This window comes from Pelmatolapia mariae, linkage group LG13 (genome assembly GCF_036321145.2).
Source record: "Pelmatolapia mariae isolate MD_Pm_ZW linkage group LG13, Pm_UMD_F_2, whole genome shotgun sequence".
Lineage (NCBI taxonomy): Eukaryota > Metazoa > Chordata > Actinopteri > Cichliformes > Cichlidae > Pelmatolapia > Pelmatolapia mariae.
In genome coordinates this window covers 2,386,844-2,410,911 of record NC_086238.1, presented here as the reverse complement: position 1 = coordinate 2,410,911, position 24,068 = coordinate 2,386,844, and the positions used below count along the sequence as shown (strand labels likewise).

The window sequence follows — 24,068 nt, the reverse complement described above, 5'->3', positions numbered from 1 at the left end:
ACGCATTTTGTCAGGCATCTGTTAAGGCAGCCGCTCGCTCAGCTGTACCTAGTTTGTTTTGGAAGAGAGCGACAGTTGTCTACTTTTTCACGCCGATATCAGTGTTTCTTAGAAAAATGTCATCGCCGCTGTCGAAGCCTCAGATTATTACGCATATTCAGAAGAGTTTGAACTATACGGTTTTTGACAGTAAATGGATTCCCTGCAGCGCGAAGTTTGTCTGTCTGGGAAACTTTCCTAGTGGAACCGGAGTGATTCAAATATATGAAGTTCACCAAGGCGAGGCTCAGCTCATAAAGGAGGTACATTAACGTTCTACTCTTGTGGGCCTTTGTTCTTTTCTTTTTTCTCAGATATTTCATACAAACCGCGTACAGAGCTAGCTAGCCCATCGAAGATTTCTAGAAAAGTCTAGCAAGGGTGTTTCCATGACAACAATTTGAAGGCAGCCCGTTCATTATTGTTCTACTGTAAATTATCCTATAGTTGGCATACTTTATCCAGATTATACTTAAAAAGCAAATACTACAGCATCACTTGCAACGAGTAAAAGATTGCTACGCTGTCACCAATGTATCGTACTACAAACAAAACTTGCTGTTGTAGTTTTGCACCATGGCATGTGTGTTAGGCATCAAGATACAGATAAAGGAGAGTAAACGTAACAAAACGTGTATAAACATGATTCTTTTATACTTATCTTGCCTGTTTGTTTCAAATGTAGGTCATTTTTCTGCTAAAGCTTGAATCAATGTGCCTACATGATACAGTGCTGTGAAAAGTATTTGCCCTCTTCCCAATTTCTTATGTTCTTGCATATTTGTCACGCATGTTTCAAATGATCAAGCAAATGTTAGTATAAGACAAGAACGTCTTAGTTAAGGTCAGTATTCATGATTCAATGATAAGAAAGAGAATCGGTAAAAATGGCATCTATGGGAGAGTTCCGTAGTGAAAACCACTTCTGACCAAAATGAACACAAAGGGCCATCTCACATTAGCTAAAAAAACAAGAACAACAAATTGATGTTCCCCATTATTCTGTGAATTGACAAAGAGACAAAAGTTGAACTTTCTAGGAGGTTTGAATCATGTTACATCTGGCGTAATACTAACACACCATTTCATAAGAGAACATCATACCAAACAATCAAACATGGTGGCTGTTTTGCTGCTTTTGGCCTGATGAAAATACATTTTCACTGCACTCCTTCCACACTGCTTTTCCATTATATGTTGAATTGTCCCATTCACGAAACTAAACAAACTCTTACCTCTGATATGTTTCAGGTAGAGAAACCTAAAGCTATAAAGTGTGGAACATTTGGGGCCACGTCTCTTCAGCAAAGACACATAGCAACAGGGGATTTTGATGGAAATCTCAATATATGGTATTGTATACACCAATTATAAGTGTTGTGCCTGTAATAGCAAGAATCAAACTGGGAAAGCAAGGTTTAAATTCTATTTTTAACCAAAAAACACTTCTTATGTTAATTGTAGATCTTATATTCAAAGCTGGTTCAATCCCAAAGACAGTTATAATTGGAATGGAATAAAAAATGTAATGGAAATGATATTTTAAAAATCTGTTACGTCGACATTAGACTTATTCAGTACAGATGTCCTGTGGTTCACAGGAATCTAGAGACCCCGGATGTGCCCGTATATGCTGTAAAGGCCCACAAAGAGATAGTGAATAGTATTGATGGTGTTGGTGGTCTGGGGATTGGTGATGGTGCGCCTGAGATCGTCACCGGAAGCAGAGATGGTAAGAGCATTAAAAAAAACAAAAACAAACTAGATTGTAATTACTTTTCAGTGCAATGATAGTGGGAAAGTAAAGTACATGAAAATAAGACTAGATCCTACATGATTGTATTTTAATAGGTACAGTCAAGGTGTGGGATCCCAGACAGAAGGATTCCCCTGTAGCCAACATGGAGCCAATGGAAGGAGAAACCAAGAGGGACTGCTGGACTGTTGCTTTTGGTTTGTAAAATATTCTTCAGAAACTAAGTTGATAGTGCTGGTGCTTCCCCTACTTCCATGGTGTGCAGAAAAGAACATGAAGTCTGAAGAGGTTTAGGCTCCTGCAATAGTTGTGGTAGTATAAAGGACACTGTTACAGCTTGTGCCCCTTAACAGGGTCCTCACAGAACATTATTTTCTTGAGGACCGAAGTACCAGCTTCCACAAGTAAAGTTTAAAAACATGCTCTCCACTTTATCTGTATCCACAGGGACAGGACTGTAATGCATTTTTGATAGTGATAAGAACTAATACAGTCATAGGTTATATTAATACTAAGAAGCAGTAAAACAATATTTATCATATATTCTATTGTGTACAATTTGAGGGATTTCTTTATACCTAGTAAAGGGGATTATTTCTCTGAATTTTAAACAGCAGAACACAGCCCAAATTCCAGCTAGTCCCTTGGTCAAAGGTACAACGTCAGGAGAGAATATTCAAACTCCAGAGAGAAGCACCCTGTTCTGGGTCAGACAAAGGACACTCTTGCTGTGAAGCAACAATGCTAACTTATCAGCCACCATAAATAAAGCTGCTGTAATGCACTGCACATAACTGATAAGACATGACAAACAAAACTTTTGTTTTTGTTTGTTTTTCATGTATACTGTTTTAAGAACATCCTGATCCATGCCATCCAAACACAAAAGGTGCAAACAGATGGAACAGTGAAAAAAAAAAAAGCACATGAGCATGAACACCTATGAAAATGCAGCCATAAACCTATGTTGTGCCTTTGTGTTTGTTTTCAATGATCTTTCCCAGGCTTAAAATATCCTTTACATTTACATTTCAGGTCATGCCTTTAATGATCAGGACCGCTGTGTTTGTGCTGGATATGACAATGGTGACATCAAACTCTTCGATCTGCGGAATATGTCTCTACGGTGGGAAACGAACATTAAAAATGGGGTGAGGTGAAAGAAAAAATTGTCAGTATGTGGCATATATACATTTTCTACTTTTTTTTTCTGATTCAACCAAACATGAATCAAAATAGTTGAAGCTAATGCTTTTTTTTAAGGGTTGAATTCTTTTGGCCCATAATATTTCCTTTGCACAAATAACAGATTTTGAACTATAATGCAGACAAAAACGGTGTGAAATGTGGAGACAGAGCTGAAAATGACTTCCCACATCATTTACACTGCACATAAAACAACAGAGCAGTCTGAGGTGAATACTTCCTCACATGCCATAAGCAGTACAAAGAATTACTCTGATTTTATTACATGGCTGTCTCTTTCATTCAGTTCCTCTTGTGTATAAACCTGCCAGAAGTCATTATGCCAAGTTCAACACATTCTACTGCATGGTAAAATCATTTGTGATGGAGCTTTGCCATGTGGTAAATATCCAGGGAGTGACTCATTTCTATTATTATTTTTTTGTTGACTAGGTATGTTGCGTGGAGTTTGACAGGAAAGACATCAACATGAACAAGCTGGTGGCCACTTCACTGGAGGGAAAATTCCACGTTTTTGACATGAGGACCCAGCACCCTACCAAAGGCTTCGCCTCTGTTTCTGAAAAGGTAATTAACCTGGGTGGAGTGACTCAGATGGATATTTGGCCGCTATGTATGGGAAAAATGTCAAAAGGCTATTAGAACTATTATTGTTATTGTTACATTTGTGTGGTATAGAAAGAAATGGGGGCAAATGGCAATTTGACCGTTTTTACAGCTGGAAGTGTTTGGGGTCATGTTTGTCTAACTACCTTTGTGTAACCGGCCAAAAAAACGAGACTGGGCATGTTAGGGAAGAGATGTGTGGCTTTTTGTGGGAAAACGCTGGAAAAACTACACTTAAACCAGGATTAGCGCACAGCCAGCTTTCCAAGTGTTAGCTAGGCCCAGGAAATCCAGGGGCCTGGCTTTCTAAATATTTGTCCAGTTCTTCTGAGCAATCTACAGTTGGCACACCAGTGTCTCCAACCATGAGTCATAAGGTTCCACCAAGAATTTCAGACTAAAATACAACATGGACTTTACAAGGTTCAAGGTTCTTTATTCGTCACATGTATAGTTATACAAGTATAACACACAGTGAAATGTAACCTGACACTTGTGCAAAAGGGGGGGGGAGAACATTATATATAATATATACATTAGGTGAATGTGCAGTAGTAGCATGTATGCAGCAAGCAGGTGAATTCTGTACATTAAGTGAATTAAATAAGAATAGACAATCTGACTATTTTACAAAATAGACAATATGAACATATTTAAAATTAAAGGAATTTGAAATGTACATTGTGCCGGTGGGTTTAGAGTGTCTAGAAAAGAGTCCTGTCTCAGTCACTTATGGATGATGTGAGAGGGTGTGTGTGTGTGTGTTGGGGGGGGGTGGGGGTTTGGTTTAGGGCCCGGATGGCTTGGGGATAGAAGCTCCTCTCTCTGTCCTTGCCTGGATGATGCGGAACCTTCTACTGGATTGCAGAAGTTGGAACAGTTTGTTGCCAGGATGGGACGGGTCCTTCAGTATCTGCGCTGCTCTAGTCCGGCATCTCCTGGTGTAGGTGTCCTGAAGCGGGGGGAGAGCAATCCTGCAGCAGCGTTCTGCTGGACGATCACTCTCTGAAGAGCTTTTTGGTCCTTAACACAGCTGTTCCCAAACCAGGATGTGATGTTCTGTGTGAAGATGCTCTCCACAGCGCCTGTATAGAAAATCCTGAGGATCTTTGGAGAGACCCTGAACTTCCTCAATTGTCGTTAGTTGGTACCGGCGCTGCCTAGCCTTTTTGGTCTGGAGCTGAATGTGGGCAGACCATGTCAGGTCTGAGGAGATGTGGACACCGAGACACTTGAAGGACTGCACCCTCTCCACTGGAGCTCCATTGATGATAATGGGCTTGTAGTCTCTGTGCTGACTCCTTCTGAAGTCCACCACCAGCTCCTTGGTCTTGCCAACGTTCAGCTGGAGATTGTTGTCCTGGCACCATGATGCCAGATTCTTCACTTCATCCATGTAGGCCGCCTCATCGTTGTTGGAGATGGCGCCATTAATATCATGGTATTTAATGGTCATTATAGTCAAAATCAGATTTCAGTCATTTTCAAAGCATCAAGAGCAGCCTCTTTCAAGTGGATTCTGAGGTTTTTCTGTTTCGATTTTTAATTTCCTTTCCTATGTCTACATATTTTGTGTGTTTTAATGCAAAATATTTTTTTGTGGAGATACTTTGCATATGCAAAACAAAAGCTTTTTCAAATTCAGTTTGTCCAGCTGAACCAAGGAAAATGAAGCATTTTTGACAATGGAAGCAAGGGAAAGATGCAATGTCAGAGATCGGACTATTCCACTGATGATATAAATTTAACTTGTGTTTTGAATTTAAGTCCATACCAAAGAAGAGTCAAAACAGGAATCTCTAAAAACAGCACAAGCCACACTTTGTGACTGTTATCAGTCTAAAGTGGTTGAAAGGTTTTCTTTACAGTCTTTTGGTACACTTTATGTACTAAACATGACTCTTCTCTGTTTTAGGCTCATAAGTCGACCATTTGGCAGGTGAGACATTTGCCTCAGAACAGAGACATCTTTATGACCACAGGAGGAGCCGGCAACCTACATCTATGGAAATAGTAAGTAACCAGTCAAGTCAGTCAACAGACACTATGGTCTTTCCTGTAAACTGTAAACTAACCATAATTTTTTTGTGTTTTGATGTCATTTCCAGTGAGTATCCTGCTCAGAGATGCAAGAAAGACTCTGATGGTGTTGACGTAGGTGTAGCTGGATCTGTCAACCTCTTACAGAATGTCACTCTGTCTACTCAGCCAATTGCCAGCCTGGACTGGAGCCCAGACAAGCAGGGCCTGTGTGTGTGTTCGGGTTTTGACCAGTCTGTCCGTGTACTTATTGTCACTAAACTCAACATAGTTTAACAACTGCACTGCATAAAAGACTTTTTGTGATCTGTGAAGCCTAATATGGGAAAAACAAAAAACAAATAAGTATCTGCAGTGCTGCACCACCCGTGTGTAAGTCACAGACTTAATGACGAGCAGTCTTTTAGTAGAAGACACCAATTTTCTACTGCAAGTCCTGGAGATTGCTCATGTCCATTTCAATCAATACTCCTTTAAAAAAAAAGTATTTTAGATTAACTGGGAAACTTGAGTTTGGCCATTTTTTCCCTCTGTTAAAGGATATCCCTAAAAAAATGTGTATTGTCTGGCTGAGCCCAGCAGATAATATTATCCTTTACTGCAGAGAAATATCCCTGTAACGCAGTTATACATTTCCTGTAAAGTTTCTATGTGGATGAAAAAATAACTGTAGCCTCTGGCTTGGAATTACTGTGGGATCAAGATTTATTTTCACTCATCAATTTCTGTTTTTGTAGGAGGAAACTGAAACGTTTTCCGTTGTTGCACTGTCAGTGAAGATTGTTGTAGTTCACTTTTGTCTATTGTTTAAGTTGTGGCTTTTGACATGACATTTTTAAGAGGTGTTTTTCCTAATTAAATCTGTATTTGAATTAAAAAAAAAAAAAAGATTTCTCAGTGGCTTTAGCCAAATACAAATGGCTTATTTCATACTGCAGTAGTAATTGTAGTCAAGATAAGTAGTTTTGTTTATGAACACACAAAGGCCCAATCACAGTTGCACATCACCCCTTTGATTTGCATGCTACTATAAGTGTTAGTGTGTCCCATTTCTTTTGAGGACAACATTAATGGTCATTTACACTTTGAAATGAAATGTGGGGGGCCATTTAAAAGGCTAGATGGTGAATACCCTACCATACGCAGCAGTCAGGGAGAAGAGACTAGAATTAAACTGAAGACTCCGAATTTTTTACATCAACAAGGCAAACAACCAAAAACATCATATCCAGCACTTGAACTTGAAGAAGTTCTGCAGATCCTCATCATCCTCTTTTCTGTTGTGGATCCCCGCGTAGACGGTCTTTAGCAGCTTGGTCTTAGACTTTCCATCCAAAATGTGAATGTAATTGTCTATGCAACCTGCAAACACAGCCACAGATTTGCATATCAAAATTAGTTCACTCACACTGACAAAAATATTGTAGCATGTCATGTTGTCTGGGTGTGTCTGACAAAATATTAAATATCTTTATATAACTACATTATTATATCCTGACTTGACCTGTGGCCAGACAGTTTATTTGACAGCAGTCACCATATATGTATTACTATTTAGTATGCAATATGCCATCTATCTGTCAATCACACCAGCTGAATGTGATACATCTCTATAAATAACATGACATGGCATGTCACATGGGTCTGGCAGCATGATTTCCGTACAACACATTTGGTAAATATAGTCCAGCTGCCTATAAAGAAAATCATGGTAAACCAGTATTTTTTTACACCTAAAAATGTATCTCTAGCTGGCAATCTTAATAAGCAACACTCACACTTTATAGGTAGATGCTCTCCATGTCCATTCAAAATAATTTAAAAGTTATTTAACTACACATTTTGTTTAAACTCTAAAGGTTTCTGTAAATAACTTTTTACTGTTCAAGTCTTACTTTTTCCAAAGCTAATACCACGTGTTTATAGTATTTATAATAATAATAATAAACAGTAATCACTTAGGCCCATGACTTTGCCATAAGCTATGAGGCTGGGGCCAAGCTGTGGGTGGTCGTACTGCTCCTCAGACATCAGTATGCGCACAATCTCTCCTGTGATGAAGGCATCCTCGAAGTTTTGCTCAGCCACAGGCTTCAAAGGGAATTTGCAGTATACATCCAAAGCAGCCTTAGGGTCGGATGGCTCCAGCAGCTGCGCAAGCTCAATGTAGGCATCATGGATCTAAACAGTCAGTTCATTAATTATATTTGATCTGCATTAAACCAGATAAACACCAAGAGCTTGAGACTCTTTAAAAATATTTAAACTACAACTTTTAGAGGTTTTCTAAATATCGAAGACATGTAATGGGAAATCTTTTTCCTAAATGTTCTTGAATGAGTATATTCACTGTAGATGAGATGTATGAAAGTATTTACTCAGAAATCTCAGCTAAATTTGAATCAAATGATCAAATAATGACATTTTCAAGTCCTGAACAGGAGACTTTAAAGTCTGAATATATATAGTTTAATTTTCTAGTCCAACAGCAGAACATGTGGCTCTTCCACAGAGTTGGTGGGAGAAAGAACATGTTAATAAAATCCTTACTTAATGTGACTGGAAGCTATTGTGAAACTTTGGGAAACGCTTTAAAATGCAAATATAAAAGATAACTGACCTCTGGTGCCATTGCGATGACCTCTTGGTATAGCTGTATTGCTTGGTCCTGGGTGTTTGGAGATCGTGAGTAAGCTCGAGCCAGACCCAGTCTTGCTGCATGAGATCTGCGGTTCATCAGACTGGACTCATGGATTTTTTCTGTCACAGCAACTGAACAGAGATTGTTTTTAAGCCCATATTGTACCCATTTAATGTTCTTGGAAACCAAAAACCTTAAGTAAAGAAAATTTGTATATTTATGACAGTGGTGCTAAACAAGTCAAATCATCTGCATTTCAAGTTATCAATACCACTGTTCTCATACCTTCAGTTAAACAGCATTATATTTGAACTTCTTAAACAGAAAAATGTATAAGCCCTCTTTTATCATCAAGATTTAGATTTTCTCTGTGTAGTTTTTGTTTTTATTGTAGCTTGCAAAACCTGTTCACACCTCACCAAGAAAGGATTTTCAGTTTCTCAGACTTGCCTCTGTAATGCCTTACCCTCAGCTGTCCTTAAAGTATCAGAGAAACTGTCATGTTTAGACTTGTTGAGCGGGAGCTGAGGTTTAGCGCTATTACTAGAAAGTTTCACCCTATCTGGCTTGGCAGCTGCTCCAGAACTCCCCCTACAGGAGAGAAAGCGTAATACAAACCTATTTAATATTCAAGTGAAAAGTCTGTTTTTTTGTTAGTTTGGTTGTTTGTTGTTGTTTTGTCTTTTCATATAGCAGACCCAGAATCATAAATGGTAAAAGGCTGTTTTTGCTTCATACATAAGAAGCAAGGCAAAGCTATACAGGCTATAAATCCATAGGAAATCATTCATGCTATGACAATGGGAAAGGGGAAACCATCTAAACCATGTATCTACAAACACCTTACTCAGTACAAACCTGGCTGCAGGGGTTTTGGCTGGATTCCGGACAGCCTTCCCTCCCCTGATGGGAGCTGGAGCTGGTGCTTTGGTTACAGCTACTGCTACACACCTAGAACCTCCCCTGCCCTGCTGCACTCCTCTTTTTGCCATTTTGATTTCACAAGGCTCCTTTACACCAGCTGGTTGGGTGATGGACTGCTTGGCAGCTTCCTTGGTTTTAACCTCCACCTTTTCCTGCCACCACTTTTGTTCTGAGCAAACAGGTAATGGTGAGGAAAAGTTAAATTCCAAAAAGGCTACATTAAAAATGTGTTAAAAACACTAGCTTATTGGAAGAAATAACAGAACATTCATTGAAACACAATCATCAGTTTGATAGGAAGTAATAATTCTGCCATGAAATACAAGCACAAGACATGGAATATAAAAGTCACATGACCACCAGAAATGTCAATGAAGTATGTTTGCTAGAGAATATGAGGTCCTTTTCATTCATTATGCCAACATATGCTTTCTTGCATCCCCTCTCCTCCCATAGCATGGAAATTGTTTCCTAAAGACCATCACAGGAGATCTTCCAGTTCCGTGAATGTACCTGAAGGACATGAGGGGCTATGAGTATCATTTTGGGGGTTCTATGAAACAGGTTTATGACACTGACCTTTCCATTAATTAAAATATTTTAAATGAATTCTAAATGACTAAAATCAACACTTGCAATAATGCCACTAAAATTAAGATACATTAATCAATGAACATATCTTATGAAAAAAAAGACAAGAAATCATAATATTAGAAGTTCTGTGGACATTCATATCATTCAGTGATGCAGCTGTGAACCTTCTTAAGTAACTAACATAACTTGAGACCGACACTATGGAGGCAAGGATTTTTCATTTGGCAGCTTTGATTCTTGCATCTTGGCATCGCTTCCTCTCATCTCTCTCACATCCTTGCTGGGAGCAAGAAATGCAAGTGAAGGAAGTGAGGAGGCACATTAGCATAATGAAAAGGACCCATGGTGTTGCCAGCAGCCTACGGTGATGACCTTCCTCCCACTTGTAAGGTGGAGGAAGCTGGTTCATCTGGCTGGGGTCAGGCCTACAATTCTGCTTTATTTTTATGTAGTTTTCTACACATTATAGGTAAACCAGCGTTATTCACCTCACAAGTGAAAAGAAGTGCACCACTGCAAGCTGCTGGGAAAACCATCTTCTCTGGAAAAGCACACTTTAGTTAATGTACAGAGACTCACTGGTCAGCTGTTCAGGTGGCTCTCCAATCTGAGTCTTGAGTTCCACCTTAATGCTGGCCTGGAGGCTGAGAAAGGCATCACTTATGGCTTCCTTTGACCTTTCTGAATTTGGGTTATTGTCGTACTGAGCCAGCTGTGCCAGACCCAAGAGACAAAGGGCATGGCTGTCACGTGGTGTGGTTACTACTGCAAGGTGGCACGTCTTCATGCACCAGCAGTAAAGAAACCGGAAAAGAAAAAAAGTCTGAATTATGTCACACGAAGCACTCTTGGAAATTAACAGTCACTCTATGGATTAGGTACCCTGCACTCGTTGTAAAAAAGAAAGCTCAACACTCATACCCTTTCCTGCATGTCAAGAAGTTCCTGACAGGGAGTGATAGAGGTGTGACGTATTAGAGCTGTGAGGGCCTGGCATCTTTTTGCCACCAGAGACTGCCTCTCAATGCCAGTCTTAGCCTGGCATTCACTCTGCTGGGTCAGCCTCTGCAGCAGGGCAAAGTGAGCATCCAGCAGCACCCACTCCAGCTGCCTGCTCACCTCACCACGACGTACACACTGACTCACACTCTGGGCACTCAGCATTGCCACACTGAAGCAGTCCAGCACAGAGACAAGAAGACAGTGTTTTTATGTAGTGGTTAAAACAGCTAAACTGGCTTGTACTCTTAAATGACAGGACTTTTCTTTGGATCGCACATTCACTGCTGAGATGAGTGAGACAGCTCGTTAGAGCCGATATCCACTGCAAACCCCGAATAATAAAACCAGCAAAAAATAAAAACTCCCAAAGTTTTACATACATATGATAGACCTGTTCAGCACTCATGGCCTTTGTGCATAATGTGTTTCTCTGCTGCAGTTGCCCCAGAGTAAGAAGGCCTCGTAGGAACTGTGTGTTGCGGCTGGACAGAGGGTCCAATAGATCCTGCTCCTCCCAGCTGTAAACAAAATCATAAAATATATGGCAGCACAAACACAAAACAGCTATTATAACTCTATAGATGACACAACATAAAGTGTATCAGTGTGCTTCTGTAGACGATAGCGGTCTCTTTCAATCAGTTACCTCTCCTTTCCACAGGCTTAAACAGAACAAGCCGGTATATTATTGTTGCTGTCATGGCCTCACACTCTCACTCTCTCACTGAATATATCCACCTCCACCACACACACTCACACACACACACTCACACACACACATGCACACCTCTTGCTGCAGCGCTGGCTGATAAAGTGCTCCAGTCCCTGTTGTAAGAACAGAGCAGCCTCCTTCTCTGCATCCTCAGAGGCTTTCTGTTCCTGCAGTAGCAGACCCAGGCCTGCGAAGAATCTGGAAAAAAGAAAGGCAACACACATTGAAGAGCTCTGATCTAGTTTTTAGATGTTTAGAATCTAGACCCAGTTTACCCTGTTTAACAGTCTATTCTTAGAAAGGTTATATGATAGAGGGCTTATCATGGAGTGAGAATTTAAGAAGGAGAATAAGGGCTTTTTCAAACCTGCTCTTACACAGCCACAGAAAGGATGCGCATATTTTAACCTCTCTGTATTTTGTTCTTGATTACCAGAAACTCAGTAGCTGAGCAACAGATTGTCAAACTCTTGCTTTTAAGCTGTTACCAGCAGACTAAATAATTGTTAGTATCATTTTTCAGTGGACCTCTGTGAGTTTCAGCATTGATTTTCTGGCTGATATCTAATCTATTATCTATCTATGTCACAGTGACATCACAGTGAGAGCTGCATAGCTTCCTAACTCTGCAATATTTAATCAGCTTCTTTAATCTAGTTTCTTGTTACTATTACAAGTTACTATTAGTATTACAATATTTTTCCTTCTTCTACTACCGTACGTACAATCCTGCAAACTGACCTGAGTGCAGGGTGTAGGGGCCGTAGAGCCAGCCCATTGTGAAAGTGCAGCAGGGCTTCCCTTTCCCTCCCTTGCAGCAGCAGCAGCCTTCCTGCATGGAGGCTGTACTCCCAGCTTTCTGGGCACAGAGACCAGGCATCCAGGTACTTCAGAAGGGCTCGGTGGATATAACTCTCTTTATCCTGCATAGTTGCACTGATGTCCTGCAACCACCAAGTCCAAGTTTATTGATGATAAGTAACAGTCATAGATGCTTTGACTCAAAACAACCATACAGAACAATATCTATATTTACCATGGTAGTGAATGCAGAACTGAAGTATCTGGAACGATATTGATTTCTATAACTAGCAATGAAAAACATCAAGATCTTCAGCTGAATAAAATTCAGCTCTGTGACGACTTAAGTGTGTTTGAAGAGCCTGTGGAAATGTTAACAGTATATTCTGAGATGCTGAACTGAATATTGTTTACAAAAGGGTTAGGGTGGTTTTACATTCTAACAGATCACTCATTAGTCAAAGAGAAGTTGTACTGATGTTAGGAAGAGGGCGATAGCCTGTCTGTACTGGCCCCTCACTAATCTTTTTCATTACTATCAGATAAAACAGTTTCCTCAAGCAATAGAAGCAGAGGTACTGACAGCATATGACACAATTACCTTGCCAGTTTTCTTAGAAAGCCAGATGTAGAGAGTCTGAACATAGTCTGCTTTGCTGGACTGTCCCTGCTCTTTGAGCAGATGATACTCTTTATCCAGAGCCTGCAGCTGGTTCTCTACTTTGGGTGTTCCAAGGAAACCGTGCAGTTTACACACAGCCAGGATGTCATCCTGATGTGCTGTTGATTTGGCATCACTTGATTCATCTCTCTCTTTGTCAGCCTTTGAGTTGAAACATGCAAGGTTCATTAGCTTTCAACTCAAAAATCAACAAGACAACTGATTTACAATAAACTGGCAAAAAAGTACTATTTTTATATTTTCTGAAAGCTTTGTCAAATTTCATAAATCTCTAAACTTCCACATGCTTAGGAATAATGAAAGTGTGTACTGCAACATCAAAGCAATGTTGTTAACTGACATATCAGCTGTAATTGACCATATATTTTAATTTAAAATTAGCATGTTATTTACTATGCAATTCTGATTAAAATAACCTTCAGTAATTTTTTTCATTGTTTTAATACAACTAATATGCTGCATAGAGAGCTTTTATTTGTGTATAATAGTACCACACCTTCCTCTGTAGGCCGTACATCTCTGTAGCGTAATGGTGCTCCTCCAGCACGAGACCCAGCTGGAAGTGAAGCCGGGCATCTCTGGAGTTAAGTCTGATAGCTGATGCATAGTGGACAGCAGCCTGCTCCAGGCTATGCAGAGGAGACTGGCCATCTTCATGGTGCAACAGGTCTCCTGTGGAAATGGGAAAAATAAAACACTGTTTTGTGGTACACATCTGACAGAGAGACCAGAGGATTTGCATATATATGAGAGAATTTGCATCTATATAGATTATATAGTACTGGCAAACAACATTTTTCATCGCTGCAGGATGACATTACATTTAAGAGTTTTAAAGACCCATTTAAAACCCCCTTCAGTTCAAATGTAAGATCAAACCAAACTTACAATAGACTTCCTATCTACAATTTTACCATAAGTGTGTCTAGTTTAAGTATTTGGTTGAGCTTAAGAACACTGTCTAAATGTGTTTATTAATGTGAGAAGAATAAAATGTTGTTGGCTGTTGTTACCACTAGCAATTTTATTGATCTTACACATATAAACATAGCTTGAAGTATTCAGAGAAACTGATTTAATCAGTACACAGCATGCATCATGAATATTGGCTTTAGTTTCGAATTTTATTAAGTAATTAAGCCCTTTATAATCAGCTGACTTGAATTTAACTATTTTTGTAATTCTTTGGATTGTATTTGGTGGCATGCTCAAAACACTGTCAGCAACCAGCAGCAGTGTAAACTTGATGATTGTGTTTTGTTCCAGGAATTATAAAGAATTCAGCACTTATCATCACTTAGTAGTAATTAGTAGTACTTAGTAGTAGCAGTAATAAAATTAATATAGAAGTAAATCTTATTACAGCAATCTTGACTCTCCAATTTAATACATTTCATTCAGACTGTATTGAGAATCAGAAAAATAAAAAAACTTGGATTAGGTATTGTGTGCTTTGTGAAATTGAACTCATTTTAAACAGCTTTTTAAAGGACAGTTTCATCCAAGCATGAATACTTCACAGCACAACACATAATGAAAACTAAACAGACTCTACCATCTAGCTGCCTTGTCTTTTACTTACCGAGTACTGGATGCGCCTTTTGCATGAAATATTGAAAGAGAGTATCTTCCCTTGGCAAGTGCGTCCTTTTTCTGTCCAAGTGCACTGATGTCAAGCTTTTAATTTGTTATATTCCCTGGTACATTACATAATCCAACAAGCAGACCCATTCAGCATTTGCTGTTTTATAACTGATATATGCTACATAACAGAAAAGTCATTTTAGCTGATGAAATTTTTGAGTCTGACAGAAGCATTGACCTAATGTTAATGTGCAATAAACAGTGTCTTAAAAATGAAAACATTTCACCAGGCCACATGAAAAATGAAAGGTCAAAAATCAACACTTTTTACTAACAACCCTCATGACACTCATTCTCATTTTGATACTTTTCAGTCACAAAAAAATTAGCAAGGCAAAAGTAGCTGAGAAAACATGAGCACAAACTTGAGTGTGAGTATCTGGCATGTCAAATAAAAGAGAACGCTTCAGAAGTAGCCACTTACCAGCCTGTTTTCATGTATTTTTTATTAGCTTTAAGCTGAGCTGTGTTGTCAAGGCAAGGCAAGGAAAAAGTCCCTTTGCTCCAGAGTATTTTTAAATAATCAGTAAATAGCCTGTTTAAAAATAAAGGCAACTACAGACATTCGTCATTAGGGCAGATGGTAATTTGGACAGACTAGTCAGCATTTTATAAAAAGTAACAGGTGAAAAAATGCATTTGTTTTTTTTTTCTGACTTTCTAGTTTGTATTATAATAGCTTTACACTCTTGTCTGACCCACATTTTGTTTTGGATCACCATCTTACAACGCAGCATAATAATTCACAAAGTGTAAAAATGTAGGCGTGAAAGTGAAAGTGCTACATGCCTGGCTTTGGCAGATGTTGCCTGTAGAGTTTCAGGTGCTCCTGGGCCAAAGCACACAACTTGTCCACACTGTCTTCTGCTGCTGTCATTTGTAGTCTTTTCTCCCAGTTACGAAGCTGTAGTAGAAAATAGACCAAGCAGGAAAGCTTAAACAGATACAGTAGGAGTAGTGATGTGAGCTATATTATAACTTATACTTAGCACTGAAGAATATGATAAAGGTAAATCGTCTACAGCCTTTTTTTATATCATAATTGTATCATATTATAACGTAATCAGGGAAATGTTAAAATATTTTTTTATTTTCATTTGATTAAGTGGGTAAACTATCAAGGTCCTAGATTACCCACATTCACCACAAGATAGAACTATGGCAATAAGTAATTTTAGGTTTTCATGTTTACTGTGTATCATCAACATCAGTCAGAATATTAACTAACTGGACACTGAAAGGAATACCCAGTACAGCTTATTACCTCACAGGTGTGTTTGGTCTCTGTCTCCAGACATTTGGCTGATTCAAAGTGCTTCTTATACCAATCTGTCTCTGTTACATCCTAAAAGAAATAGTATCCTGATTATATCACAAATAAAGACTTTATAAAGTGCACTTACCAGGTTCCATTGATAAAGCTTTGAACTGGACTGACAAGGTGGATGTACTGAATATACAGAACTGGGTTTGTCATTCTACCAATGGTAAAATAACAATTACTGAAATGTAAAAATTATACATGGTTAATAAAAACTACTATTTTACTGACTCATTCACCATAAACGTGGTCATTACTTTTACTGTGGAATTCAAACTTGCGTTTACTCACAGTTAAATGGAGCAATGTCTTGTAAATAAAGGATAAACAGTGTCAAAGTCAGCGATTCTGGCAATGGAGGTTACTGCTTAATCTTTTACACTGACCTGTGCATCTAGGTCCCCAGTGGGTTTATGTAAACAGTCCAGAATGTGTGACCCAAGCTCAGACAGTTTCATCGTAGTGTCACACCCTTTGTTTAAAAGGGGAAAAAAGCTCATTAGATGTGGGCCGGGATGGATTTAGCTGTCAGGTTATTTAACAAATCTGTAGAATTGCTCCCCATGCAACCTCCCCCAAGGCAAAGTGTCCAAACTAGCAATTAGTTGACTTGATGAAAGCATCCTGCACTCTCGATATTTTACCTGCATCTTTATTCAAAAATGTCTTTCAGTCCATCTGTCCCTGTGGGTGCAAAAGGCTTGATAGGCTGAGATACTGGGCGGGTGTTTCAGGGTCTTTTTGTTATGGTCATATCTTTCTAATCGATCTTTTTCTGTGGCTGCTTCTAAACACATGTTTTCTTCTACTTCTCTTCACCACAGTTTGCTTCAAAGTTCTGTTAAGGGGCATTTATAAAGCATATTAAGGTTGAAATGTTGTATATAAATAAAACTGCCATTTGCAATTTAAGGACATTTTCCTTCACTGCTATGAGAATGACAGATGATCAGTTATGTATGTCTTTTAAGCCCAAGGGTGTTTCTAAGCAAGAGATTTTGCAGAGGTGCTTAGACTATGAAAAGTTGGATGGCTGACAATTATCTCTAACTTAATGAAGAGAAAACAGAAGTTCTTAATGTGCCCCTGACAGATTTGTACCCAAGATAATAAATAAGCTAAAAACTCATCTTTTTGAAACTTGCTTTTGGTAACTTTTTGTTTTAATGTTTAAGCATTTTTGTTGTGATGTACTTTGTGATATTTATCTTGGAAGATGCTATATAAATACAATTTTACTTTATTTGTACTTTTAACTAAATTAAACAATTTAAGAGAAGCCTTGATTATTTAGAAATACACATCTGAGTAAGCAAGCCAGATCTTCTGAACATAAAGGCCTGATATAAAATCCAGCCTTTGTCCCATGACAGTTAGTGGCACAAGGTTTTAGTTAAGTAATAATACCCCCTGTCATTAGAGCAACATGATCGTTGTCTACAGTACTACATCATGTTACATGATAGTATAGCTTGTGTAATCACTTCTGCTAAGAGGTAAGATACCTGTTAACAATGTAGTTGTAAGCATTTTCTATAGGTGTGGAAATAATGAAGTAACTCAAAGAATCCATATTAGGGCAGTGGCTTCATTTGTTATTCATTGATGTGACATTCATTGTACTAGAAGTTCAGGAATCTACTAGCTCTCTTTAAGAACAACAGAACCTCCTCCTATCTGAACATCCAGAATAAGAACATCCACTCTTCCCAGTAGCTTTAAATTAATATGTTTGAAATGCTTCACCTCTGTGAAAAAAGAAACACTTGACCAAGGCAGCTGACATCTTCTTGTCAAGGTCCAGTTCAACAACCTTCCAGCCGTCTCCGAGAGGACAGTCACTAAGTGGGTCAACTTTTGACCTTCGGGCAAGCATCTCAATATAAGGCCTTGAGAAGATGCTCTTTGGTTCACTACAATTTAGCAAAATATCAAATGTGTGAAAGGTGATTTGCTATATATTATAGTATTTTTTTTATATAAAGGAAACACATCATTCATTTGCGAATTAATATTTAGCATGAACCAAAGGATAAGTAATGGATGTGACTATTGGCGAATATGTTTTGCAATATGTGTTAGTTGTTTTAAGACTTACCTGTGATTGATAGACAAAGGCCTGTAGAAAGCACTTAGGGATACTGGGCATTCATACTCCAGTTGCTGCTTCACATCAGTGAAAGTCACAGGCACAGGAAGCAGCTCTCGAGTCACCAACACCTTGTACACCTGAAAAGGTGAGAAGGTCATTAGGTATATAAAGCTAGCTACTCCCTTACTGACAAAAGGTTACCACAGATAAATGTATGGGTATAAAGCAGATGGATCCACTCATGTGCAGGAGTTATTAGGGCTCCAACAGAGACCTTTAAAAAGACTCAAATTCCTAATAAGTTTCATTACACAGAAGCAAAAGCTATGCTAAAAGCATATGAAGTTTAAAAATTAAGAAAACTATATGTTATCAAGTGAATAATGATGAGTTTCAAAGCATTTCAAAGCTAGGATGCATATATAAAGTTTGTCCACTATCCATGTCTTATTATACCTGTGAAACACTGCCATCTGGTGAACAGACTGAAATCTCCACCACTGTGTCTCCAAAATTCAGAGGGACTGGTTCCGCGCTGCTCACCCCATTTACTGTAACTTTAATGCCTCTGTCAGGCACCTCAGGAAGGAGTGTCACTGAATTACAACAAAAGGGAACAGTATCTGGAGGTAACCCCCCCACAAAAGCACATAACAATTTATTTTGTAAACTGAGAAATACTGCAAACCTTTTATGTCTCTGCATTTTTAAATAATATTCACTTACAAAGTAGCATATTTATACATACATTTACATACATGTGTACTGCTGCGGCTGCTTTTGTGTATCAATTGAAATAGAAAACAAAACAAAGAATTATACATTTCATATACAACTTCTTGTTTAACACAGATAGGCTGTACTCACTATTGTATTCAAAAACGTTGGTGCAAAACGCGGGGTGAAGTGAAATATCTCCTTCCAAAGCCAGGTTACTGAGCTCTGCGATCTTTGCTGACAGTTTGGTAATTTCCACACTGTATTTCTTTATGGTGCCATCCTCAGCTACCACCTCGATTCCTACTCTGTTCAACCCATCTTTCAGTGTAATCGTGTTAGACCTTTCACCAAAGAGCTGAAATAGAAATCACAAGGCTAAATTAGATGCGAAAGAGACTTGAATTGAGAAATAGAAGGCATAAAGCTTGCTCACAATACTATATGAAGCCCCACAGTCGCTTGTCATCACGTCCAGTGTCACTTCGTTGACGCTGCTCTCCACAGTCACTTTGTAGTCTGTGACTTCAGGTGTGAACGATGGACGGAGCTTCCCAGCAGAAACACAGAGCTTCTCTAAATCACAGTTGTCCATGATGATTCAGGCGTCTTCTTTATAGCTTGCTTGGGTTGAGCTACAACAGTCCCAAAACACAGCACTTAAACTGCGGTCCCATCCCAGCGCGCTCAGTTTTATTTACCACACTGACGCCCCACGTTACCACAGTAACATGACCACTTCTATTGTATTTAGATATTAAGTTACTACTACATATGAGTATTTTAAATACATTTGGGCGTTTAATAGGAATGAAAACAACAGCTGATACTTAAAGAAGTTTTTCGTTTAGACCCTTGCTTAAACAAATGTGTCAAAAGTCAATAATAAGGAATATAGCGTCGATTTAGAGAATACACACGGTTATACAAAAGCGGATATTGTTATTAAACAAAATATAGAAAACTGCAAATAAAATTGTTATCACGCTGAAAAAAATAAAAATATTTAGCTAACGATAACTAGCTGTTCCACTCATCCCAACGGCAGACGGCGGTAGAGGAGCGAAGAGGAAAACGAAGACGACTGGGTCACAGTTTTAACGTCATTTCCTGTCGGCTAAAGCGTGTTGTCTGCTAACAGGGTAAATATGTGATTTTTGTTTTGTTTTGTTTTGTTAGATTTAATTTACAGTGACCCCGTTTTGCTATTAAATCAGTAATTAGTAACTTAAATCTATCCCTTTTGTCAGTTTCCTCGGCTTATCTAAACGTTAGTTTGGTTTCCTGTTAGCATTGTATGCTAGCTCTCGCCCTGGACATATTGCTATTGTTTTTCTGTTCTTCTAATTAAAAAAAGTGCTACAGGAAAGTTACACAACGGTGTTATTATTCAATTATTTTACAGAAATATGGCCGCAGAAAGCGCCGCTGAGGACTACCCTCACGAGATAGATGAACAGCTGACGTGCTTCGACTCGTCAGTGACTTCAGTTAAAACCATCTTGGAGCAGTTGATGTCGATGCCCAGAAATGACCTGATGCAAAAGGTAGGCCTAATACTATTATACACATGTACACATATACTGTGGTCTTTTTGTTGGCTTAGATTTGTGCTTGTGCGTACCTACTGTCTGTATACACTCGTGCACTCACCGGCCACTTTGTTAGGTACACCTGGTCAGCTACTCGGTAACAGATTATTTAATGTGCCAATAGATCAATCAATTTAGGAATGTGAACATGGTCAAGAAAAACAACTGAGATGGGGATGGAACGTGGTCTTAGTATTTCAGAAAATTGCGGATCTTCTGGGATTTTCCATCACAATCATTTCTAGGGTTTACATACAATGGTCTAAAAAAGAGAAAATATCCAGTGAGTGTCTGTTCTCTGGGTGAAAATGTCATGTTGATGCCAGACGTTAGAGAAGAATGGCCAGACTGCCACAGGATCATAAGAAGGCAACAGTAAGGGTATGCAGAAGAGCATCTCTGAACACACAACACATTGAACATGGCAGCTGATGGGTGACAGCAACAGAAGACAACAACAGAAGTGCCGGCCTACCTAAGTATTGTTGCTGACCATGTCTTTTCCTTTATGACCTCAGTGTATGCATCGTTTGATAGCTGCTTCCAGCAGTGTAACACGCCATGTCATCAAATCATCTCAAACTGGTTTCTTGCCTTGACTATTAGTTCACTGTACTCAGATGACCTCCATAGTCACCAGATCTCAATGAAACAGAGCATCTTTGGGATGTGGTGGAACAGGAGATTCACATCATGGATGTACAGCTGACATAGCTGTACCAGCTGTGTGATGCTATCATATCAATATGGACCAGAACTCTGAGGAATGTTTCCACCTCCCTGCTAAATCTATGCTATGAAGAATTAAGGCACTTCTGAGGGCAAAGGATGTCAAAACCCAATGGTTGAAAGATGTACCTAATAAAGTGGCTAGTGTGTTTATATTTATTTTCTTTTATAGAGCAAAATTTTATTCAGTGAAACAATACTGTGCATTGAATATGTTACAAATACATTTAATGAAAAAGTGATACTAATCTGTCATATGCAGGAGGATATAAATAAAATTAAATTTGGTTCATTGACAGTTGGATCCTCTGGATCAAGCCAAGCTGGATCTGATGTCTGCCTACACCCTTAATTCATTATTCTGGAGTGAGTTTTTTCCCTATTTGGTCTAATCTTTATATCTTGTTGAATATAAATGAAATGAATATAGCAAAAGCATACTGAAGAGACAAATACATTACAACTTTTCCATACATGGATGTCATTTTGTGTGTAAAGTGTGGACACGTGGCTTTATTTTTATCTTACTCAGTGTACTTGGTAACACAAGGGATAAATCCCAGAGAACATGGAATCAAACAGGAATTGGTATGTGCCATCTATTTCTGACTTATTATTTGCTCACATGGATTCATATGTATTGTCTAAGTCCTCAGAAACCATTCTATTGTTTCAGGAGCGAATAAGGACATATATGAACAGAGTGAAAGAGATCACAGAGAAGAAAAAAGCTGCCCGTCTGGATAAGGGAGCTGCTGCACGCTTCGTCAGGAGTGCTCTTTATGATCCTGATGATAAGGATTCTAAAAAAAAAGCAGCAGGCACATCTTCAGAAACTCCTCCATCAAAACGTTCAAAGCAGAAATGAAATAAAGAAGAATCTGCAGAGTATGTCAAAGTGCAAAAGATCACAACCTTTAAGGGTGATGAACACTGAGGTAAAACATTTTGGTCATAAGCCACATTTGAAGGCTAAGGTTGTCTGATCAACAATTACACAAGACAGCTAAACAGAACAATCCATCATCAGGATCATAGCTTGGAGTTGTGTAAATTTTCATGGTTCCCCAGCAGCAGTCTGCAAATGTTTTTGACAAGCAAAAGACTGTAGTTGCTACGTTTGACACGCCGTCTCAGGGCAGTCACAGATACTTTTGGATCTTGATGCCAACAGCTGCTCTAGGTTTGACACATGTTGTAATGTTCTTGTAATGTTGCACTGGTCTAAATCTTTGTATTTTGAAAGTGATTCTATGAATCGAAAGTTTTGTTTGTTTTTTCTTTGTTTTTTTAAACAAATGCAATGTTTTGAACATCATCAAGAAAAGGGTTTTGTGAGTATAATGCCTTTAGCATAAAAATATTCACCAAAAACACAGTGTTTGAATTATTTTCTTTTATACAGTTTATGGGCAGCATGGTGCTGAAATGTTTAATAGTGTCGCATTTCAGGTAGCAAGTACAGGATGTGAGCCTTCTGCTCAGCTGTCTGTTTCCTCTGGTCGATCTGAGAGTGCATGGTGGTTATATAAATTGACCGTATGATAAATACGATACTGCTGATCTATCTAAGGCAGTGGTCGACAATTAATTTTCCTAAAGGGCCACATGAGAAGCTAGGATTATTGTTGAGGGCCACACCAATGAGCTTACAGAAAGCTAAAATTAATACTGAGCAGAATTGAGTTCATCTTAATATTAATTTTCTCTTTTTGAAGGCTTATTGTTTCTTGATTTCCTCATCATGTCATAGGACAAAGTGATTAGTGGTAATAAGTGATTCCTGATCCTAGAACAGAGCTGGCCTGTTCAGTCTCTTTTTGTCCCCAGCACACCACACCGTGAAATATGGCTGAGGCCACCACAGAGTCATAGAAGGTCTTCAGGAGTGGGCCCTTGACTCCAAAAGACCTGAGCTTCCACAGCAGATACAGCCTGCTCTGCCCTTTCCTGTACAGGGCATTTGAGTTGTGAGTCCAATCCAGTTTATTGTTCAGATGAACACCATTCAAAAAGCTTCTTCAGTTCTAAAAGCTGATCGGTAGTATATAACCTCTACTGTTGTCCTAATGAAGGTGGTTTCAACATGCCTGTGACTCACAAGTACGTCCAGATTGTTCAGCTTCCCTCGACTCCCATTCACTTTAGATCAGCGGTCCCCAACCCCCGGCCCAGTCTGTGAGTCGTTTGGTAACGGGCTGCGAGAGTTGAGGCTCAGGTGTGAAATTTGTGGTTTTTACTGTTATTTTTTTTAGCGTTTTTATCGTTAACTCTGTTTCCCTGGGTCTTTTCCCATGTGTTATGAATAAATCCTCTTTTTTTTTTTGTACCGGTACTGGTTTTATTTTGTTGTATTTATCCATGATATCTTAAAGGCCGGTCTGTGAAAATATTGTTGGACATAAACTGGTCCGTTAGGCACAAAAGGTTGGGGATCGCTGCTTTAGATGACTGTGACCCAGGTGAATGAGAACCTATACAGACAATCCAAACATCCCAACAGTAAGTAGTGAAAAAGTCAATAAAACCAGCAATTTATATTACAGAAACATGCAACGAAGCAATAATTAAGCCAGTCTTTACAGGCAGAATATCACATGTAACCCAAACTGATTTCCTTCTGATGAAAAATACAGTTTTTACTTTCATTTAAAAACTTTCAGCACTAATAATGAGAGTTAAAAATATGCAAATATTTTTAAAATTCATTTCTTGAATGAAACACCTTTAACACTGACATACTAAAAACCCATATGTTTGTGTTTCACCTTGGTCAAAGTAAACAATACTGTAGAGCTCATTTCATTAGAATAATAGGACAAAAAAAAAGGGAAAAAAAGGTTGAGACTGCCTTTATACACTGCATTGTACTAAATAACAATCAAGCAGAGGAATATTTAATTCACGATAGCAATTTGTATCGGCCCTCACGTCGGGCAAACTGGTGACCTTTTGATTACAAAGTTTGCC

The 24,068-nt window shown here is 38.8% G+C and overlaps 4 protein-coding genes and 1 long non-coding RNA gene across 5 annotated transcripts; 2 read left to right on the top strand and 3 right to left on the bottom strand.

Annotated features, from left to right (window-relative positions):
• The first annotated feature begins 68 nt into the window (after window positions 1–68).
• Window positions 69–6,488, top strand: dnaaf10 (dynein axonemal assembly factor 10). Its single transcript, XM_063490941.1, has 8 exons — window positions 69–302; window positions 1,291–1,391; window positions 1,641–1,771; window positions 1,891–1,992; window positions 2,831–2,946; window positions 3,434–3,568; window positions 5,523–5,620; window positions 5,716–6,488. Exons 1-8 carry the CDS (start codon window positions 117–119, stop codon window positions 5,921–5,923), a joined length of 1,077 nt encoding a protein of 358 aa, XP_063347011.1. The 5' UTR covers window positions 69–116; the 3' UTR covers window positions 5,924–6,488.
• A 373-nt stretch (window positions 6,489–6,861) lies between these two features.
• LOC134639646 (uncharacterized) lies at window positions 6,862–10,785 on the bottom strand. Its single transcript, XM_063490940.1, has 7 exons — window positions 10,728–10,785; window positions 10,386–10,587; window positions 9,147–9,381; window positions 8,755–8,879; window positions 8,268–8,419; window positions 7,606–7,828; window positions 6,862–7,009 (listed from the first exon to the last, which is right to left on the bottom strand). Exons 1-7 carry the CDS (start codon window positions 10,737–10,739, stop codon window positions 6,870–6,872), a joined length of 1,089 nt encoding a protein of 362 aa, XP_063347010.1. The 5' UTR covers window positions 10,740–10,785; the 3' UTR covers window positions 6,862–6,869.
• Window positions 10,786–10,809: 24 nt separating this feature from the next.
• Window positions 10,810–13,798, bottom strand: LOC134640389 (uncharacterized). Its single transcript, XM_065471895.1, has 6 exons — window positions 13,786–13,798; window positions 13,500–13,675; window positions 12,923–13,144; window positions 12,262–12,464; window positions 11,596–11,718; window positions 10,810–11,326 (listed from the first exon to the last, which is right to left on the bottom strand). The coding sequence occupies exons 1-6, from the start codon at window positions 13,796–13,798 to the stop codon at window positions 10,927–10,929; spliced, it is 1,137 nt and encodes a 378-aa protein (XP_065327967.1). The 3' UTR covers window positions 10,810–10,926.
• A 1,671-nt stretch (window positions 13,799–15,469) lies between these two features.
• LOC135933720 (uncharacterized) lies at window positions 15,470–18,178 on the bottom strand. Its single transcript, XR_010573908.1, has 3 exons — window positions 18,067–18,178; window positions 15,912–15,992; window positions 15,470–15,551 (listed from the first exon to the last, which is right to left on the bottom strand). It is a non-coding gene; the product is annotated as an uncharacterized LOC135933720 (long non-coding RNA).
• Window positions 18,179–19,846: 1,668 nt separating this feature from the next.
• c1d (C1D nuclear receptor corepressor) lies at window positions 19,847–22,397 on the top strand. Its single transcript, XM_063491994.1, has 5 exons — window positions 19,847–19,919; window positions 20,183–20,324; window positions 21,398–21,464; window positions 21,631–21,686; window positions 21,775–22,397. The coding sequence occupies exons 2-5, from the start codon at window positions 20,187–20,189 to the stop codon at window positions 21,964–21,966; spliced, it is 453 nt and encodes a 150-aa protein (XP_063348064.1). The 5' UTR covers window positions 19,847–19,919; window positions 20,183–20,186; the 3' UTR covers window positions 21,967–22,397.
• Window positions 22,398–24,068: the final 1,671 nt, after the last annotated feature.

What these genes read in the sequence shown, in the direction of transcription:
- c1d (XM_063491994.1), top strand. Translation starts at nt 20,187, where the DNA reads ATGGCCGCAGAAAGCGCCGCTGAGGACTACCCTCACGAGATAGATGAA. An exon ending in GAAATGACCTGATGCAAAAG is followed by an intron (nt 20,325 to 21,397) that starts GTAGGCCTAATA and finishes GTTCATTGACAG; the next exon opens with TTGGATCCTCTGGATCAAGC. An exon ending in ATGGAATCAAACAGGAATTG is followed by an intron (nt 21,687 to 21,774) that starts GTATGTGCCATC and finishes CTATTGTTTCAG; the next exon opens with GAGCGAATAAGGACATATAT.
- LOC134639646 (XM_063490940.1), bottom strand. An exon ending in GCCACCTGAACAGCTGACCA is followed by an intron (nt 9,382 to 10,385) that starts GTGAGTCTCTGT and finishes CTGTTTGCTCAG; the next exon opens with AACAAAAGTGGTGGCAGGAA. An exon ending in GCCAAAACCCCTGCAGCCAG is followed by an intron (nt 8,880 to 9,146) that starts GTTTGTACTGAG and finishes TCTCTCCTGTAG; the next exon opens with GGGGAGTTCTGGAGCAGCTG.
- dnaaf10 (XM_063490941.1), top strand. Translation starts at nt 117, where the DNA reads ATGTCATCGCCGCTGTCGAAGCCTCAGATTATTACGCATATTCAGAAG. An exon ending in GATGGAAATCTCAATATATG is followed by an intron (nt 1,392 to 1,640) that starts GTATTGTATACA and finishes TGTGGTTCACAG; the next exon opens with GAATCTAGAGACCCCGGATG. An exon ending in AACCTACATCTATGGAAATA is followed by an intron (nt 5,621 to 5,715) that starts GTAAGTAACCAG and finishes TGTCATTTCCAG; the next exon opens with TGAGTATCCTGCTCAGAGAT.
- LOC134640389 (XM_065471895.1), bottom strand. An exon ending in CCCCTACACCCTGCACTCAG is followed by an intron (nt 11,719 to 12,261) that starts GTCAGTTTGCAG and finishes TCTTTTTTCCAG; the next exon opens with ATTCTTCGCAGGCCTGGGTC. An exon ending in AGCCAGCGCTGCAGCAAGAG is followed by an intron (nt 11,327 to 11,595) that starts GTGTGCATGTGT and finishes TTTTGTTTACAG; the next exon opens with CTGGGAGGAGCAGGATCTAT.